This window comes from Morone saxatilis, unplaced genomic scaffold, assembly GCF_004916995.1.
Source record: "Morone saxatilis isolate NCDOM2014 unplaced genomic scaffold, NCSU_SB_2.0 Contig3, whole genome shotgun sequence".
Classification (NCBI taxonomy): domain Eukaryota; kingdom Metazoa; phylum Chordata; class Actinopteri; family Moronidae; genus Morone; species Morone saxatilis.
The window spans coordinates 9,426,613-9,446,849 of record NW_023339873.1 but is presented as its reverse complement, the minus strand read 5'-3'; the positions used below and the strand labels follow the sequence as shown (position 1 = coordinate 9,446,849).

Genomic DNA, 20,237 nt, shown 5'->3' with positions numbered 1-20,237 from the left:
GAGAGAGAGAGAGAGAGGCAGTAGTGCAGTCTAAGGGTCTTGTGAGTTGTCAACTTGACAGTTTAACCCCTTTTGGAGGAGAACAAACAAACAGAGGGATCTCCTGGGCTGACAGCGTCAATCTGTCATAGCGATGACACTGCAAAGCCCCACACAATGCCCACACGGGAAAGAAGGATGGGGAGGAGAAGGATGGGGAGGAAAAGGAGGGAGGGAGGGGTGATACAGATATGCAGAGGCACATTCCTTAAGCCTGAGAAGATAGGACTGTGCTCTCCTTAAGATCTGGCAAAACTGATCTCTGAATATCTGCACCTTAAAAAAATAAAAGAAGAAATATCCAATAACTAGATGACATCGCCACTGAAACTGTTCAATTCTAAAACAAATATTGACTAAATATGAGTACAGTATATGCATGGCATTTGTTATTAATAGTTTTCTGAATGACAGAATGCACAAATATGCAAAAGAGGGTCAACCAAAAAGAGCCCATCGGTTTCATTTTGGTCTTTCCCCATGTCAAAAAGTTTTGGTGCATCTGATAGAGCAGTATGGGTGACCATCCAGAACTGCACCAACACAGACACACAGATGTCAGCGCTCTCTTCTTGTCACTCAATCTGTGAAGGCCGTCACCCCGAGCACCTTCCCTCTCATGTCCTTAAACACTTGAAGACCCCTTTCACTTTTCCCCTCAGAATGCCTCATCACTTTGTCACATTGCCAAAGGGGACTCCATTAGACTGGCTATGCACAGAGCCCCCAACTCTCACTTATACTTAACACACACACACAACCAAACACACACACACAAACACACACACAGAGGGAGGCTGATTCGTGCAGCTATGGCTGTCCAGATCAAATTAGAGTGGCCCCTATTGTCCCTATTACGGCCTGGGAATGCTCCATCATGACGGATGCTACGGGGTCCCTCACTTGTCAGGAGTTGTCAGACAGATAGGGAGTCTGGATACACACAGCTGACAGGTAATCTTAATGTCTTCAATTAGCCCAATTAGGCCTGTCATAAACAATTCGATAAGTGCTCGACCAACACAAACAGATAAACGCACGCACAAGCACACACAGACGTACACACTCACACACTGAGGTCTGCAGGGTATTAATGAGAAGGGTAATGGGTATATCAGCGGACGGTTGACTTGTCTTTTGTTTCAAGGAGGGGTGTGTCCCCATCCCTTGCTCTCAGCTGTGCACTGCTGGCTGCTACCTGGTCAGTTCAAATTGTACTATCTCCTTTCATTAGTGCATCGCTGGCTGAGAATCTGAAAGGCCGTGACAAAATTCATTTGAGACGAGTGGGAGCAGATTGCCTGAAGCAGGTGCTATAAGGGAGATAAAACAAAAGCAGCACCTTTCAGAAGCTCTGTGTGTGCATGCGTATGTGTGTTTTCTGTGTGTGTCTGTGTGAGAGGATTTTTCCCTGGTCTTCACATTCTGTTCTTTTCCTTTCTATGGTAAATAGGTAATGACACAAAAGTGCTTTGGAAAAAAAAACACAGAAAGAAAGAAGGCACAGGGACCAGAGAGGAGTCGGCCTAGCGCACACTAGAAGCGTTTACAAAGCTGTGGTGAAATCTAAATATTGTTTCTAGCGTGACTAAACAGGCCAACACCTTTCTGTGCAGAGGATGTGCGATAGCTAACATTGTTTGATTTGGTCTCTCCTTTATAATATCTTATCGCAAAGCAACGGTGACACCCACACTACATCCCCTGCTTTTGTCCTCTAACCGTTTCTTTAAATCCATCTATTTGCATTCACTATCAATTTCTTTTTTTCGAGGTGCGCAGGACACGTTTTAGTAACCGTGGAGCACAAGCTAATGTTTAAAACAGCGATTCCACAGTTTGCAAACACAAGACCTAAGCAAAGTTTGCATCAATATTTGAACAAGAACTGCACATCAACACTGCCTTGACCCTATGTACAGAGGCCTTGAAATGCCCCACATTAAACAACAATGCTGACACTTTTAATGCAGCGCTTATACACTAGTTGATGGGCATTCAAGGCAATGTTGTACAAAGACAAGAAAAAAAAATGAACAAAATACAATCAACACAGAGGAATTCGATTGAAACCAAGGCAAAATGCCAAATGGTGAAATCCCAAGGCACGTTTTCATTCAGTCAAACTGGGACGAGAGACACAAACCAACTGCTATCAGCAAGATCTGTGATGGACATCTAACTCTACTTCTGATCTTTACCTCAAGTGACGGCTGGAATGCCATCCGAGGAGAAAAAAAAGAAAGTAAGAAAGAAAGAAAGAGAGAAGCCGTCACCGGGAAGTTGTAATAGGAAATTGCTCTTGGCAACTATTTGTTCAAGCACCAGATTTTTTTCATCTTTATGCCAACCCAGCGAGCCCCCATTGGAAAACAGGGCAGGTCCCCCTAATGAGTAATCTATTTCAAAGCAGTCGTGTCTGGGCATGACAGTTTACTGAGAGGCTTGAAGAACTGGTAATTACCAGTGTTACGGGGCAATTAATGCATATTACACTGCGGCACTCATGGCGGTGACTGTCAGCTCCCCAATAAAAATGAGCACTCTTCAGCTAAAGGGTGACATTAATTGGGCCCTTAATGACTATGCAGAGGAACCAAGCCAAATAGGAACAAAACAGGGGACTCGCTCTGACTCCAGCAGAGGGCTGGAAATTGGACTAAAAATGAGATTAATTGCTGTTTAGAAAAAAAAGAAGGGAAAAAATGTGGCGAGGGGAAGGGGGAGAAAGAGGTTGGAATTATAGGGTGCAGAGAGCAAGGGCTGCTCATACAAATGACAATTCAATTAATTATTTTATACTGTATTTTCTATACCTTAAGGAGTGCAGACGGGGCTCAGGCCCATTTCAAGGGCTTTGTCTTGATATGTTGCTCATTGCATAAACAGCTACATGTACATATCCCAAAGCACCCACACACAGCATCATAGTGTATATGCTCAATATAACGAATACATCAAAAATCTTCATTTTCATTTAAGTGAAAATAAGCTTTTCCACATAACACGAAGAAGGCATATATATATGTGTAAATACAGCTGTGATGAATGTAAAGGATCAGGTAATTAGGTCGTCCATGTGCAATGGATAAGAATCATCTTAAGAAGCTGGTATTTGAGAGTTTCTGGGTTACGCACTTTCCTATGAAGCCTAAGGCCTTAAGTATGTCTTTCCACTTAAAATAGTCCACAAAAAACATTAAGCAAAGCTTAAAAGTAAATCTGCCAAATTGCAGGCCTTCCACCCCCAGAAATGTTTGTTTAGAAGGAGATCAAGGATGTGGTGAAGACATGAAGTAATTTTGATTAATGTTGCTAAAGCTAGGCATGCACTGAACACCACCTGAATATGCAAGCCCCAAATCATAAAAATATCAGCATGCAAAACATGCCATCATTTGCATACATTTTTGATTTTGGATTTCCTTGCTATTTAAATATGCAGTTAGAAATAGTCCAGCACTGCCTCTTGCGCTGTCACGCTGTACACTCACACTGTCATTGGTCCTGATAGAACTCTTCCGCTTCAAAGGGAGCTTTGCAATGGAGAGGAGAATGAGCAAATATTTGAATTGCAAAAACACATCATCTTACGAGGGGGAAAAAATCCAAGACAACTTTTTAGAGTTGAAGACATCCCCTACCCCCAGCAAGCTAACCCTCTGCACACAGCAGAAAAAAAGTCAACATATTCAGAGCATAAGCACTATACTTGCTAATTTACCATATCCAAATTTGTGTAATGGGATATGACACATTGTAGAGGGGATTGTGGAAAAAAACTTTAATTTGAGGAGAGAACCATAAAATGTGTAAGCTGCCCCTGTATTTAACTGAAATCCACCACACAAATCCAGCTTCTCAGACAACCTGACATGGGTTTGATTACAGACTGAAGTGTAATTAGCTACTTAAGTTATCCTCTGGTAGGTTGGAGTGAGCAGTACGACTACTGTAGCTAGCTATTTCAGCATAACTAAAGAGTGCTTCAGATTCTACAGGAATACCTTTACCCTCAGGGTTCTGCACAGCCAGTTTATAACCATTTACATGCAATCACTCCAGGAGAATCCCTGACAGCTTCCAACTTTTGCAGAAGTTAGTGGGATAAAAAAGTGCAATAAATAGTCTTCATGACAAATCAATAATATGACTCATAACATATTTGAAAGTATGAGCTCCCCAATTTGATGCCAGAATAAATAGAACATTTAAGCCAAAAGTTACAAGTCTAGCCACGAAGGCCATGAACAACATTAACAGCAGTAAATACCCATCTTCAGACATCTGAAAAAATACCCCTGCAAAGGGGGAAAACTGTGTTTATGATTGTAAATTTATTTACCACAGGCTGAGAACTACCTTGAATTTACGTCTGGGAAAATGTGAGTGTCTCAAACACATACTCAGAAAATGTCTGGGACACGTGGAGGATTACTGTGAGTTGCAAAATAAACTGTGGAAAGACAGGCAATCAGCTACTGGTGGAAAAATATCAATGTTACATTTATTTTATAAGCATTTAAATCCAAGGCTATAAATGTTAGACAAATAGTTTGTGGATTCTGTATAATAATTAGAGGATCAAATTAAGTTTACACTGTTACCTTAATTTAAAATATATCAAAACATCGTTCTTAAATATGAGTAAACCTGTAATCACAGTCTTAAAATGCTTAATTCTTGTCATCTCTTAACACACAGTTAGCATTATCCAATTCTCCTCAATATGTCCACCTCCCACCAGTCCAACCCTTCTGTGGCCTCTACTTCTTGTGACTCGCCTACGTGTAGACAACTTGGAGACAGGTCTGAGCAGAAATCAAACCTGAATGATGGATAGCTTTACTGCACAATGACCTCTGTCACTAGGTTCTTGCCCTAAATCAATGCTGGCGATAAGGGCCCTGCGCCAGCGCTCACCTTGGTATGTTCACCAGCAGACCTTATCTATGGCAGGAGGAAGTGTGAGTAATAACTAAAGACAAGCCACGACAAAACCACTAACCCCACCTTGTCAAACATAATTTACAATGTATATCCCTCTACCCCGACTGCTGCTGTTAAAACAGTAATTATGAGAACCAAAGAGATTCGGGACTGTGTGTTTGGAAGATTACGCTGTTGTAGGAGGGTGGGAAAGCTTTGCACATATCTTTGGTCCAAGTTGGATTCATATTTTAATAAGGAAACTGAGATGGATTGTAGACTGAGGACTTACATACCTTACTCTTTATATACCGGCATGCCCAGACACATTCATTCACAAAATTATGAATAGGATCCTTAAATTTCACCATGGTCAGGTCTGTGTTTCAGTGATGCATACAGGGAGAGGTTAGAGGTTGAAGTTGAGAGGAGGGCTGACAGGAAGTAGAAGCAAAGACTTTATGAAGATTACAGCATTGAGAACTCTAAGACCTTTCAGTAGTTTTTCATTTGAGTGTGTGTAATAGAGTGTGTGTGTGTGACATAGAGAGAGACACAGAGAGCGGAGCGAGAGAGCAAGCGTGCTTGCAGGCATCAAAACGGAGAGAGAGACCAAACATGACATCAAATGTTGCAATTAGCTGACCCCTTTCTCATAGAGTCACAGTTTGAAAAACTCTGTCTTTAAAACCCTGATTAAAATATGCTTGCTTTCTCATTCAAAATGACATTTGACAAGGTTAGTAATATTTCAACTAACTGCAAAAACATTCTTGTGGCTGTAATCCTTTTTTTCCATCACTTTGCAGGGGCGCAGGTAACCTCGCAGAGAGTTTCCCATGAACTCAGCACTGCAATTTGAAAACAAAATGGCAGAAAAAACAAAAAAAGAAAGAGTAGTTCAAAGTTTCACTCAAGCGTGTTTTGTTTCATCCGGGCAGCTGAAGCTAAAAGTTTTGCTATCATTATTCAGAGAATTTATCCCCTCTCTAATTCAAACCACAACGAATACTTAAAACAGAGCCAGTAGTCTTTTTACAAACCGCGAGCTCCATCCTTAGCAGGGACTCGGGGGCTGAGGACTGTCAGCAGCTCCGGGGATAGAGTTCCTCAAACTGTTAAACCCCCTCATCACCAAATTAGGAGAGGTGTAGTCCGATGGCCTCTTCAATGGAAAAGTAACTTAAAAAGGGAAGTAAGATTACTGTTTTTTGCAAGGGCATATTGCAGTCACAACTTGGTTTTAAAATTGACATTGAGCCCAAGTTTAAAAAAAAAAAAAAAGGGCTTCAAAGATTCAGCAAACTTAAATAAACAAAAATGTAAATGGTGTCTGAGACAGTCTTTGTCAGTGTGCATTCCTGACAAAACAAGCTGAAGATAAGCAATGAATAAGGGGAAGGGATCAGAACTGGTCAGGCCAAAACTCTGTCTAAAGTTAATAGTTTTCACATCCATTCCAGTCGCAGGAGAAGAGAATGTGACGTGTCAGGCCGGACAGTGAGCCAGCCCAGGCTTAGCTGCAGCTGTGCGCAAATTGAAGTGGCACTTTCTATCAGAGGCCTTTCGCCAGACAGCTCTATTTTGCCCTTTCACTTGTAACCTCTATGACACTGAGATGCCTATTACAAAAAATAAGAGTGGTCATTTTAAAACACACAGCCGTCATTGAAGAGACAGATTCCGGGTTTAACATGGGGGAAGATTCATGGTGCGAATGTGCCAGCTGATGGAGATATCACTCAAAATGAGAAATAGATTTCTCCGACATCTCTGTGGCGGCCGTACAAAGGGGGCGGCTCAAAACTCCAAACTCTGCGCAGAGTTTATATTTCACTTGTTCAGAAATGTATGCCTCTGTTATCTTACATCAGTCCAAAGGAAAAGGATTGGGTATCGCCTGTTTCAACTTCCCGCCTATGATGAAACGTTACATCGACGGCAGACAGAGATGGAATTTGGATCATATCATTAAACTGTTAACTCCTTAAACCCTTGTCACAAAGGTTTGGTTTATGGTGCTCATTTAAAATACATAATAGAGAAAAAACATATTAGCATTATAAACACAAGAGAGTGGAAAGAATATATTAGCAGTCATATTGAGTGCACATTTATTCTTAAGAAGTTTTAATAGGGTTCAGTGGCCAAATGCATTTTTTTTCTAATCATTTACAGACCTGACAGAGCTTGCGAAGACAAATCTGTTGACCTGATAGATCTTGTACATTAACCCCTAGAATTGATGAGCAAAATCAGAAGGTCAGCACTTGGACACAGGCTCCTCATGTGTCTTTGATTACACACTCCCACTAAGGGATAGGCAGGCAGAGATGTTTAAGCTATCAGGCAATCAGACCGCTGCGAGACGTGAAACTCAAACCAGAGACGGGAGAGGAGGAGGGCTGCCTGGGAACAAAGATTGGGGAAGAGGGTCCTGACGAAGCTCTTTAACAAATGCCAGGCCGGTGAGGAAAGACTCAGATGTGCTTGTATCTCTTTCAGCGTTTCTGGCAACAACGCAATGAAGTGAATTAATACTGAAATATGAAGCAAAGTTCACGAAAACAAATGCCTCTTCATCTGGTATTTAAATTCGGTTATTTATGGTAAATCAATCAAAATGACTGCCATGAGGTACAATCAGATATAGGTCTTACATAGCGAAACAAACAATTCAAACCATAAACCAATGGTATCAATGCGAAGGATGAGGTCAGGCGGTGAATGAAACATTTTTTAAATCCTTAATGTAGAAACTAAATGTAGAATGATGGGCGTAAATTCAGAACAGCATTTCTGCTTTTGATGTAATTCATTGTGGAACAGATACAGAAGCTGGTTTGTGTTTTTTGCTATGCAGGTTTCTACAGATATGTTTAAAATCTTTCTGTTATTCTTTAAAAAAATCATCACATTTTATTTACTGAATTAGTCCAAGAAGAGGAAAAGCTTGCCCTTTGTAGTTAGAATATCAAAAGCTTTGTTATGGGTATAAATCACCAAAAGGTTTTTTATCAGAATCTTTCTGCAGTCAATACACACAGAGGTCAAACTCAATACTGTACCATCAACGCAAGAGTATACACGTGTACTGTATGTGTGTTTCTATCTTACATATGGAATTACATTTTTGCTAGTAATATATTTGTTCTAGATTACCATTGTTTACATGGAAATTCATTCAGTGCTGGTTAGGAAATACAAGACTAAGAAAAAGTGTCATGGAAAAAAAAGGAAGAAAGAAAATAAGCATGGGTGGTAAAAACAACAAACAAGGTTATGTGAGGGACAGTGGGCCTATAAAAAGAAGCCTACTGTCTAGATTATCTATAAGGAACCACTTATCACAAGCGACCAGCTCCACACAGTGACTGATGGGCCTCCACAGACCATGAGTACCAGCACATTATCTGGTACACACAGAGCTGCTCTTTAAACACAAAGGCAGAAATATGAAGCATTGTTTCCTTGGCTGTCATTTGGTAAGAAATATTCGTTCTATTCTTGGTCTGAAATAGAGTGTTTACTGTTTTTGTGCTCAAAAATACACAAGACAATGCTGACTAATATATAAATTAAAGCAAAGATAGGATGACTAAACCAAACCATTAATTTGCAGCATGACCTCGGATAGCTCTTGATAACGGTTCAATTAAATCTTGACATATACTATTGAAAATGAGCACAAGTAACCTATACCATACATGCAGCAATGCTACTAACAGTGAGACAACTCAACCCTAAAAAAAAATCAAGGAAATTGTAATCCTTCAAAAAGCTGTTAAACACATGCAATGTCATGAAATCACATGTCCATAACTAAAATACGCATTCTTTCTCTATCCATGTGAACCATGAAAGACTAAAAGCCTCTATACCAAATGCCATTCCTTGAAAAAAAAAGTGAACACCATGTTGGTTGATAGAAGAACAAAAGACCAGATTGTTTTCTTTCAATTTGGAATTTTTCACTAGTAAAGAAAATGTCTTGTTTTTTTCAGTGCTTTTCTTGGTCGCATTCATTTCATTTCCTGAGAGGCCACAGGACTCATAGTCCAGTGCTCTCCTTAGGCCTAGGGAGGAAAATGGAGGAATCAACTGATGACTCCTGGCTTCCATCATCCTCCTCTATGGAGAGGTTAAGACACAATTAAGCCTTTTAGTTGGCCAGTTTTAAGACACTTTTGAAGCAGCTGTGGAGGTGCATGTAATAAAATACTTAAAAGGCCTTGTGAACCACAGGTCCTTGAAGAAAGCATTATATTTTTGTGGTGTGGCTTTATGTCTACTGAGCTTAAATGTGTGTGTATATGTGGAGAAAATGCGTTCATAAAAATCCTCTTAAACTACCTTAAGCCTTTACGATAGATCCAGTAAAATACAAGAGCACAACCTTTGTATGATAACAGACATCCCTATAATTAGCTTCCTATTTCTCGTTATCTCTCTGTAACTTTCTACAGATGCGAAGATATCAGCAGCAGCAATAAGTGTGAACACAAGCCTTTGTGTGTTGCAAAGCAAGCACCGTTGTGCAATCAACTACTCTAAGCGATCTCAGTGTCAAGAGAACATCACTAAAGGTTTTAGATCACATTGAGTGTAATGTGGAAATGAATGTCTTTTGAGGGTCAGGCAGCCATTGAAATTCTTCTGTTAGACTGAGTTTTATAAAGAGCCATTCTAATCCTTACCCACTACTCTCTGTGCTTTTGACAAATGTTGCTGACTTCTTCCTGGAATGAAACCCAGAAGGTCACTGTAGAGAAAGAAAAAAAAGCAGGAGGGGGAAATGAGGGGAAAGAACTGTGTCTGTAAGTCTGATGGCATACAGTGTGAAAGCTGACAAAAAATGTACGTTAATCTTTTAAAAAGTTCCATGGCAAAACAGGAATTCACGGAGTAGACATGCTTGCACCTTATTTTACCCGAGGCTTTCTTCTCCATCTCACAGTGTCATAGGCAAGCAGAAAGACAGGAGGAGGGATATGTATCGCTGGGGTGCCGCTTTCTGTCCCGCTCCTCGTTTATACACACAGCGGCCGTGTCAAAGCTGCTCTCACACTCAATGGTAAATGACAAATTTGGATAATGCACACATACAACCCTACAAAAATAAATAGGAGACATGGAGGCTTAACCAGAGCTAAATCCTGAGGCTGCTGGAGACCTGAGAGTGCGGATTACACCCCAGACGCCTTAAACAATGCACCCAAATGTGCATCCTTAAAAGCATGAAATCCTTGAAGCATCAGAGCCGACTTGTCATTTGCCATTAATATTCCAAGTTTCTTGGGCTTTGGGGGCCAGCATTTCACTTCTGTGTGCTGATGTGCCCTAAAACAAACACTTGCAAAGCCCTAAAGGAACCACCATTGTGGATAGCTATTTTTCTAGCTGTGGAATATTCTACGAGAGGATGTCATAACAAAGGAAACAATAAAAGAGGCCACGTTCCTGCACTGCATGGGGTATGCATAACTATAAATAGGAGGAAGGCAATGTCAGAGGCGCTTACGTTTACCAGGAAAACTGATATTTGTGCTTTCAAATAACAGAGGAAATTAAGCTCTAACTAGAATTTTCCATGCATATTAAGTAAACAAAAACTCCACAACCTTAACACCATGTAACCCTGAGAAGCTACCTCATCAACATCACAATAGAAAGGCTTATATAAGAGACTAAACACATTGCTGGTAGGTGAAGTAATGGAGCTACTCACATATTGGAACACTATAATTCTAGTGAAAATCAGTTATTCTTTAAAGGCCACTATGGCAGCAGAGATTTTCCTATTTCCCCACTTCTTTGTTGTGCACGTCTCTGACATGAAAGTGGGGTAAAGTATGGCAGGGCACAGGTCTTGGAGGTGTTGCGTTGTCACCCCAGAAGCGCCAGTACCTGTCCTCGGGGATGGCTCTGTAATGTCCAGCCTCATTGGATCAGCAGCAGCCACGACCTGTGGGCGCCCTCTCTCAGGTGACATCCCCTATCTGCTCTGGCTCTATGATGTCTCTGCTGCTGCTGCTGCTGAGGCTTTTACTGTATACTCGTATACTACTATTGGATTAAACAGGACCATATAACCTGGCAATTTGCAAGCAAACACATATTAGGTACGCACATGCAAGCATTTCTAAATATGAGCAAATGCCTTTATTCCTATTTAGTCATATGTTTAAAAGCAAACTATATCTATCTATATGGACATCTAAGGATCGAGGCATAAAACCTTGTTTAAAGATACAGGTATAATCTGCTGAATTCAATAAGGGTTGCCTACAACATATCGTGTCATTACACTCCACTTATTACACATTCCCGTCGTTACTGCTTTGGAAAGTTCAACAAAAAATGATGGACATGTCCATTAAAAAAGGAAGGCAATGTACAATATCTTGAATCAAAAAATTAATTTCATGTCGCAAATGGATTGACGGTTCTGAGAATATAACAGAATTACCATGCAATTTCAGCTGTAAAATCTACAGCATACAGTTCCAGATATAATTGGAAAAAGTTCACAAAGACCTCAAGATGTCTAATTGCAGCTGTGTCAACTAATATAAAACATCACATAAATCAGATTTGTGTCTATTCATTAGCCAATGTGTCAGCGAGCAGATTAGTGATGTTGTAGGAACAGTCTGGTGAGAGCCTTCAGAGTTATGACTTCCTCATTAATTGTAGTTTTGCTTCCATTATGTGCATCAAAAAAGTGATACAACAAAGGACAAGCACTAATCTCATTTGCGCGAAACACATTTGAATGGAGATCGATATGTACTTTTGTTGCATGAGAATTTTCTGCTGGTAATTATGGGAGGACATAAATTATCCGCATTACATCAGGCCTTGACTTTCATAATTAGTAAAACAAAAGAGCCAGATGAAAAATAATGCATGTGCGTGCATTCAAGTCCCAACAAATTTCCAAGTGGTCAAGCCAGATGATGTATAATAGCAAACCCAAAAGTCTTAACCCCCATTTCATATGAGGGAGAAATGAGGCATACTGTCCCATTATATTGCTATAAATCATTTTTTTGTGGACGGCTGACAGCTTTTTATCAGATCTAACCTTTTCAAGCCTCCATTAAGAGAGCTAACATTTTCAACTCTGACACATTTGCAGTTTACGAATCTCACAGCTGATTTACTTTGGGAGGGGGCACGCTGGCGTCTACGCTCATTTCCACACAGGCTGTCCATTGTGTTGGATTGGGTGGAATGGGGGAGGGAAAATAGGAAACAGCAAAGAGAAGAACGGACTCTGAATCTATTTGTTCAACTCTAGATTTTCTTTTTTAATCTGTTTATACCACAGTGCAAAGTAGTTTTGTTGCTGAAAAGCTATTTTGTGATAAACAGTATATTCTGATTTAGGCTATTGATTCTTTCATGGTACAGAACTGCTGTATGGAGGGCAATTAAGGGCCACAAAGATCCCTCATAATCTGACAAACTAATAATGAGTGGACTCTCTCAGAAAAGAGATGCAGTGAGACTATGCAACGAGCAAAGACTAGACAAATAAAAACATAAATGATAAGCATTATATCAATTTAAGAGGTACCCATGTAGCCATTTTTGTCAGATGTTTTCTTTGTAACTGTGCTTTGATGTGGTGTTAATGTTTTGACTGATTTTTGTTTAGTATTTTTTGGACAAGCTGTGATACACGTTCTCCTGACAAAGAGGACCAATCATTTATCTATAGATACATCTATTTATCCATCCATCAAGTATCAAAACTTCCCTAGTGTCTTTTGTCCTTCATTCCAGATACACTGCCTTTACAAAAAGGACTCCACAGACTGACAACAACATATTAAGTAAAAAAGAAACCTCACAGGGACCACAACAGTAACATGGACATAATTTGCAATAAGCAATTACAAAAACCCAAATACACACACACACACACACACATCATCACACACACACACACAGGTGCACAAATATGCAGGAGAAGTCAGCAAATATTTGTTATCTGAATGTATTCTGAATTATGTATTTGATAAGATAAACTAATCAGACATGCACAAGGGCAGAACTTTAGTTGCTGCTGAGAGAGTTATGGAAGGAACTTTGCCAACCATAATTGATTTAAGTACACCATAATCAAGAAGGGGCAGTTAAAGTGGCAAAACACAAGGGTCCATATTTCATTACATGCTGTGTTTAACCTTACCCACTTCTCCTAAAACACACAAGAGGCTCATTATGTGTTTAATATTCACCAGCAGGTGAATAATTTTTATGCAACTCTGATAGTTGGGTGAGATGGATAACTCAATTATCTGAACATCCGTCAGAGCAGAGGGCTCGCTGGCTCTGGAACGCCACCAGCTAAGATTGATGGCTGGAAGACACCAATAGCTGCTGCTTTGCCATCTCATCCAGGCACTGGGCCTGAACACCCCGTTTGATTCTGCAGGAGACCGTTTTTCTCTCCATTTTTTCCCCCCTTTTATCTTTTTTCTTGGGAGCATTGTAGGTGAAGCGTCATTACCCCTCACTCCACTGAAGAGGGGTTCATTATGGGGTTAGTGTGTTGGCAAGACTATTGTTTGGATGATAAATGCAGTTGGTAAGGGGTTTAGAGGGAAAATTAGTTATGTTTTTTCTTTCCGTCTACAAAAACATGTCCCCATAGCTCACTCTGCAATGCTTGAGGGCAAACCAAGAACAATTAACACAAGCAATGGGTGAAGCAGTTCAGTTAAAGCAAAGACGGATGAAAAATAAGCAAATCACTGGAAATGTCAATCAGGGGCAATGAAGTAATTACACACACTGCAGTGCCATTCCAAGGGCAGTCAAAAAGAAAACCCAAAGGTTTAGAGTTTGAGTTCGAGGAATGAAGAAATGGACAAACACCCTAAACATCAACCATTCCAGGCTCGTCTCATGAACCGAATGCAACTAATGAGAAGTGAAAGGAGGATGATGTCACCCCATCACTCTCTGGTCCCCCATTTCTCTACTGGTTTATGTTTTTGCGACTACAAAGTGCTGACCTAAAATTCACTGCCTTTCACTTTACAAACTCAAACAAACATGCACATGGGCACACGCACCCAGACGGTAATGCATGAGGTCTAACAATAAGAGAAAGATGAGGCACATTTTCAAATGTCAGCAGTAAATGTCAATTAAAAATTACAAGAGTGCTGGAAAAGGTAGGGTCTAAAGGGACTGACATTTTTTCTTTTTTGACACAACAATGTTTATCTGACCGGGCTGCTGGCTGACATGACAGGATCTACTTTGTCAGTTCCTTAATACGCACAGACAAGGCCGCCCCAGTGAATATCAATGAAAGACACCCGTGGGCAAATATGTAAGGCTCAGACTAACCCTAACCGTCCAATCAGCCTGTTAGTATTCTGATATTTTGACCTACTGTAAACCAGCGCCTCGAGTACCAAAGAGGAAGACCAAAGACAGATTAATGCCACTTTCTTCAATCTAAACAAAGAAAGAAAATTGACTTACTCAGTGAAATATTTATGGAGACATCTGATCTCCATGTCATGCTGCCTGTGGTGCTGATAAAATGAGCTGTTTTCACATCATCTAAAGTTTGACTGACTGAGACAGCAATCATGTAAATACTTTCTCATCAAACAAAGTCTAGGAATGTTCTGGAGCTTAAGCAAAGCCTTTTATGTCACCAACTATCTTAGTGACATTTAATGAGGCCTAAAAAAGATGGTAACCAGATTGTTGGGCCTTTTTAAATTCACACCTCAGTGACTTTTAGTTCCTGATGTCATCAATAGTAAAAAAAAAAAGAAAAAAGACAAAGCTTTTTCTTTTGGAAGCAGGCTATTTCCAAATAAAACCATGTTACTCCGAGAAAATAAAAAAAGCTGCTGAGTGAAATCAGTAAGTCAGTCATCTAAAGGCAGGGGGAACATTTGAATATGGAACCATCACTTTCCTTTCATCTTGCACAAAAAACTACAAGTCCTTACATATTAAAAAAACTGTTTTAGAAGTCAGTGCTTAAAATACAGATTCAATTTACATTATTTGTTGAGAGTGAAGGGGCTATCAATAGAAATAAATGTGTACTACCAAGTTAGTTTGCATATTGTATGCTAAAATTGCAAAATAAAAAATAACAAGCTATTTTGAATGGATATTGGTTATCTATATCAGGGAAAACCTAAAAAGTATTTTGCTATCTAATCTCAGGCAGACAATAGAAGGACTGTTTTAAGTCAGGGAACAATGCATTAAAAAAACACACATGGAAATTAATTCATGATAAACAGCTTCTCTTTCTGTGTTGTGGTCTTGATAGATCCAGAAATCTGATCCTGATCTGAACTACTGTACATGCACCAAGAAAACAAAAACAATGATAGAGTCTGGCTGTGCTGACCTGAGGTCTGGAACCTCCTGGCGCTCCAGCACCATGTCACAACATGTCAGCTGGACACCATGGTTGAGGGGGGCCAGGGCTGTAGCGAGGCGAATGAAGGCAGTGTGGCCGACTTTTCAACTTGGTGACTGGAACCTCGTACCAAGGGAGGCAGGGATGTGAAAACCGTGTGCGGGTGACCCCTACTCTTGTGTGTGCCACAACACAATAGTTGCACTACCTGATTACTTCCGTTTGGAATGAAGCCTATAACACTGAGTATTGTGCTAAATGATTTGGATAATGGCTGATGACACATGGTATGACCTAGCTCATTTTGCTGCCATTTAATAGGGAAAGTCTATGCAAGACCTATTCAATTCATTCAGTGGCTGGGACACTATAGCACTTTTTTAGCCTTTAAACTAACAAATGGAATATTGATGACAGATCATAACTGTATAGCCATCTTGTGATGAGAAACAAAATTAAATAAAGATAGGATTACCTGTGGTTAGGAACAATCTAGATAAAAATATGCTCTTTTCAGAGACAATTAAATAAGTATGCATTTTCAGCATGTCTTTTATTTCTAGCATTGAGACACACACATTCATACGCACACACATGCACACACATACACACACCTCTGTTCCCGGATCAGAGCACAAGGGCCCGTTCCTATTCAAAGGTTCTCATGACAACAGATGCAATGAATTAATCACCCATTTTCCAGCTTCCCTTCAAAAACAATATGTGTACTCTGGAAAACAGTCACCCACACAGGCTGTAGAAGGTTCCTATGACAGGGGTGGATGTGGAAGTACTGTGATGTAAAGATGTACAATATGGAAGTGTTGGGTGAGTGTGGCCTATGCCAGGAAGGAAGTGGTTAGCATTGTTAGAAAGGTATACGCTCAAAGAAAAAACAAAAAACTCATTGTGGTTAGTGGTTAAAAAGGATAAGTTAAAACAATACACAAACTGGGATGTATGAGCTGCAACGTTATATGGTTGATTTAGATAAAGCAAATGAAAACAGAACACAAAGAGGCGTGAATACAAAAAGATGACTCACCTGTTCCAGTAGCTCCAGAACTGTTCGTTCAAATAGGTTCGATGACTGTGGTCGTCTCCAAATGAGGCTTTGCTCTCAATCCAGTGTACAATGTGTCCTTCCACAGCTTTTCAGAAACACAAACACACAGCAACACTCAGGAAAACAGTGACAAAAAAGCCACACAAGATACAGAAGGCACAAATTACATCCCTCCCATGTCATTCAAAAAATCAAATCAAAAACAGATCAAGATCTGGCATTAACCTGACAATGTTTTGACAACTGCATATTCCTCTTTGAAACAAGGCAGCTAAGACTAACAGGCAGTTATTTCAGATTAAATATTGACATGTGTAATGTAAATACTAACCAATGGGAACCTCCAGGATGATATCAGGTGTTTTGTCGTAGCCCATAGTTCTCAGTTGGTTTTCATCTACAGGAGATAAAGTACAGAATTTTAACACTTTGCAATAATTTTACTTTTCACTGAACGAGTTCTGTAACATCAATCACAAGCAGGCAACCTCACCAAGGTGGTGGTAACAAAACCCCTTAGTGTTAGCAAAGAAGAAATAACAGTAGAGGACAGCAAGCACAGTAAAACCATTAACTACATCTGTCACGTATTCGCTGTCGTTGCACAAAAACCTGTAAAGTCCAGTTACAGAGCTGCTCTCCAGTTTGCGGTTTGGCAGAGCATTATAAAATATACAGCAAGGGGACAAAGTTGGCATTATAGACTCTGTAAGCCTGACCCCTGCCTGCACAGGCCGCAGCCATTGTCCTTGACTTCTGGTGCGCTTCGGCCATTATCCCTACAACACCTGATTTCTCCATTAAATCTCAGGCTGACCAGGTCATTCAGTTCCAAGGGCCTGCCTCTTTGTCTCCAGCCAAGCTCAACTAATGGGGCATGGAAGGGAATGGAGGAGAGATGGAGGGTGGCGGTGTCAGTGGTGGTGAAGAGGTAGCATCAGCCAAGGGGGGAGAAAGAGAGTGGAGTGAGGTCAGTGAAGCTGCCAAAGGCCTGTGGTACAGAGGGGCATCCTGGGTGTGGTAATGTGGGTGTAGATGTGTATGTGCTAGGATGGGATATTCATACCTACTAGGCTGTTGACATTGTCATGTGGCTCTGATCGCCTTTTTACATCACCTTTGATTAAAATTAATGGGCCATCCCTGCTGTTGGGTGGCTTATTTCCAATCCATTTATCAGATGGGGTGAGGCTGCCTCAGTGGCCCTCGTGCCATCCGAACTCTGACAGTTTTAGAACAGTCCTCTATACAGCTCTGAGGAAAGGTCAGCACTCCAGGTCCAAATAAATGATATGGTCTTAATGGCAGAGGGAATGACTTTTACCCTTCATCACTCATCTGACCTAGGGGATGGTGATAGGATGGGGGTGATGGTAGGAAGGGAGGGTTAAAAAATTCTGTTTTACAATTTCACACCTGGACACTCTACCTTGATTTAATATTGTTGGAAAAAGACAATGGTGTTAGAAAGAAGAAGATATTAGGAAAACAATCTTATTATCACAAAAAGATACTGGAAACTACAACCACATATAAGGATTTTTTTCCCCTCAACATTAAATCTCCCAAAATACTTATTGTAGAACAAATAGCAACAGTATTTGCAGTCATATCCCCTTAATGGTACTAACATAATATTCATGTTTATAGAAAAAACTGAACAGCAACCTGAGAGGACCAAACATTACAACTAATGTTACATTAAGACCTACCTTTAAAGCTTTTATTCTTTAAATATTAATTGTATGCTGGTGCATATATATATCCAAGGATATATGATAACAGCTCTTTGTTGTTAGCAAATCAATAGGAGATAACATCCACTGCATCAGTCATGTCCAGGTCTTCCTTTACTAAGCTTACAAAAAAAGGCAATACTGCTATGACTTTCGAAATGAGATGAGAAGGTCAGGAAATGGCTTACCTAGAAAGGAAAGGTTCCTCTCCTTCAGTTTGTCGCGAAGCAGGACCTCATGCTCTTGGCCGATAGCGCTGAGAATATAGAGTCAAGGATTCCAACATGTAGCAACAGCAGTATTAATTATACAACTACTGGAACACCTTTGGTAGTGTGGTCTCAGCAGGAGCAATAATGTTAAATTAAATCCAAGTCCAAACATAATAAGAACACAAAAAAAATTCTCATAAAAATTCTGCAGGAATAAAATTAGGCATTTTCCTTGTAAAATTGGTGGTAACAACATGAGTGCACAGATGTGAGGTGATGTTAGCTCATTTGTGCATGCATAGGTTTGGCATCAGTCAAAGTTAAGAACCTATTTTTTTTCCTACACTATTGGCTTACTATGCAAAGTGAAAGCCTCTTCTCTTTTGCCAGTGTATAGTGAGGGCACAATCAGAGTTTTCAGGTCAACCTTAATCTGCTTTCACAACAAATCTTCAAAGTGCATTACCTAAATGAGGAAGATGAAACAAATGCCAATTTGGCAAAATGCATAGAGTGCCTGGACTAGCTGCTCCACTCATTCTTCTAAAATCCTTCAAGAAAAATGCTTTTAAAATAAATGCCATTTTGCATCAGTATGCAAGCTGCTTGATTTCTACAGAAAGGAATGCTGCAATTGTAGAGGCCTGATGTTATATATGGAAATGTGTTTTTTCCCCAGACAGAGAGAAAAGTCCTTATGGCATTATAATGTCATTAACAAACACTAATCAAGCAAAATTAATTCTAATGAATACATACATATTATTGGCACAAATGCATTAAAAGCCATCCTTTCATGTGAGGACGGAGCTCTTTCAAAGCACATAGTAGTGGGGCGGTTATCATGAACTCTCTGTGGTGGAGTAACTGACTCTAAGTTGACACTGACAAGAGGACAACCAAAGAAAGGTAAAAAGGGGGGATGTGGAAGGGGGACAGGATGGGACAGGGTTGACTGGCCATGAACAGAACGAGTCAGCCCCACTACACACGAAAGCTTGGATGGACACAATAACATACAGACATACACATGTACACTCATTCAAATAAGTCTCCTCCCCCAGGAAATAGTTGGTCTGCCACCCAGCTGCTTGCCCCTAAATAGCCTGGACTCTAAATTCTGCCCCTATAGTCAAGGCCAAGCCCCTGCTAAACAAGGAGGGGGTATTTGTTAGACAAGGCAGGGAAGGAAAACACAAGTACAATTGATTGATTGAATTAAAAATAAATAAAAGTAATTCAGCATTAAGAGTTCAAGGTGGATTGACGTGTACAGAACTCTCCGTGGTGCTGAATTATCGTATATAAATTATCAGCCCTAAATAAAATCCAGCTAAAAAGGATTTCAAAATTCTGCATGTAAGAATAATTTCTTTTTTTTTAATTAACATAAAAAAACAATCATCTGGGTGAATAAAAAACCATGCAAAAGAACACATTAGCCACCAAGGCTTATTAACGATAATTTTTTTCTTGTACCATAGAACATTGGGTCTGATCCACTTTGTGCACATGGAGATGCATTTAGATCAGCCTATCCTTTCCTCCTCCTCTTCCCTCCATCACCTTCCAGCCCCTGTATCGGTGATAGTGCAATGGCAGGCAGGATGAAACACTTCCTCTGTGAAGCAGAACTTTTATGTCAGGTGAAGCCAGACACATCTCATCCCCTTCAATAGCTTCTCGTCAATTTCAGGCTTAAAATTTTATGGGATAGGATACTGTTTGATGCAGTCTACCAGCGGTCCATAACAGCAGTCATTTATTGTGCACTGAAAAGAGGGGGAAGAAATATTATGGCGTGCGGGTGGGTGGGTGGGTGGAAGGGAGGTGAGGGAAGG

At 40.2% G+C, this 20,237-nt stretch overlaps 1 protein-coding gene across 3 annotated transcripts in view; it reads right to left on the bottom strand.

Moving 5' to 3' along the window:
* The window catches only part of cdin1 (CDAN1 interacting nuclease 1), a 51,836-nt gene that overhangs the window by 10,445 nt on the left and 21,154 nt on the right, over positions 1 to 20,237 (bottom strand). For 2 of the 3 annotated variants that reach the window (XM_035674577.1, XM_035674578.1), the window contains exons 8-11: positions 20,119 to 20,168; positions 18,373 to 18,440; positions 16,780 to 16,845; positions 16,428 to 16,533 (exon numbers count right to left, since the gene is read on the bottom strand). In XM_035674577.1, coding sequence (XP_035530470.1) covers positions 16,428 to 16,533; positions 16,780 to 16,845; positions 18,373 to 18,440; positions 20,119 to 20,168 — 290 coding nt within the window. Of the gene's footprint in view, positions 1 to 9,665; positions 9,731 to 16,427; positions 16,534 to 16,779; positions 16,846 to 18,372; positions 18,441 to 20,118; positions 20,169 to 20,237 lie in introns of all 3 variants that reach the window. The other variant, XM_035674579.1, reaches the window with a different exon arrangement.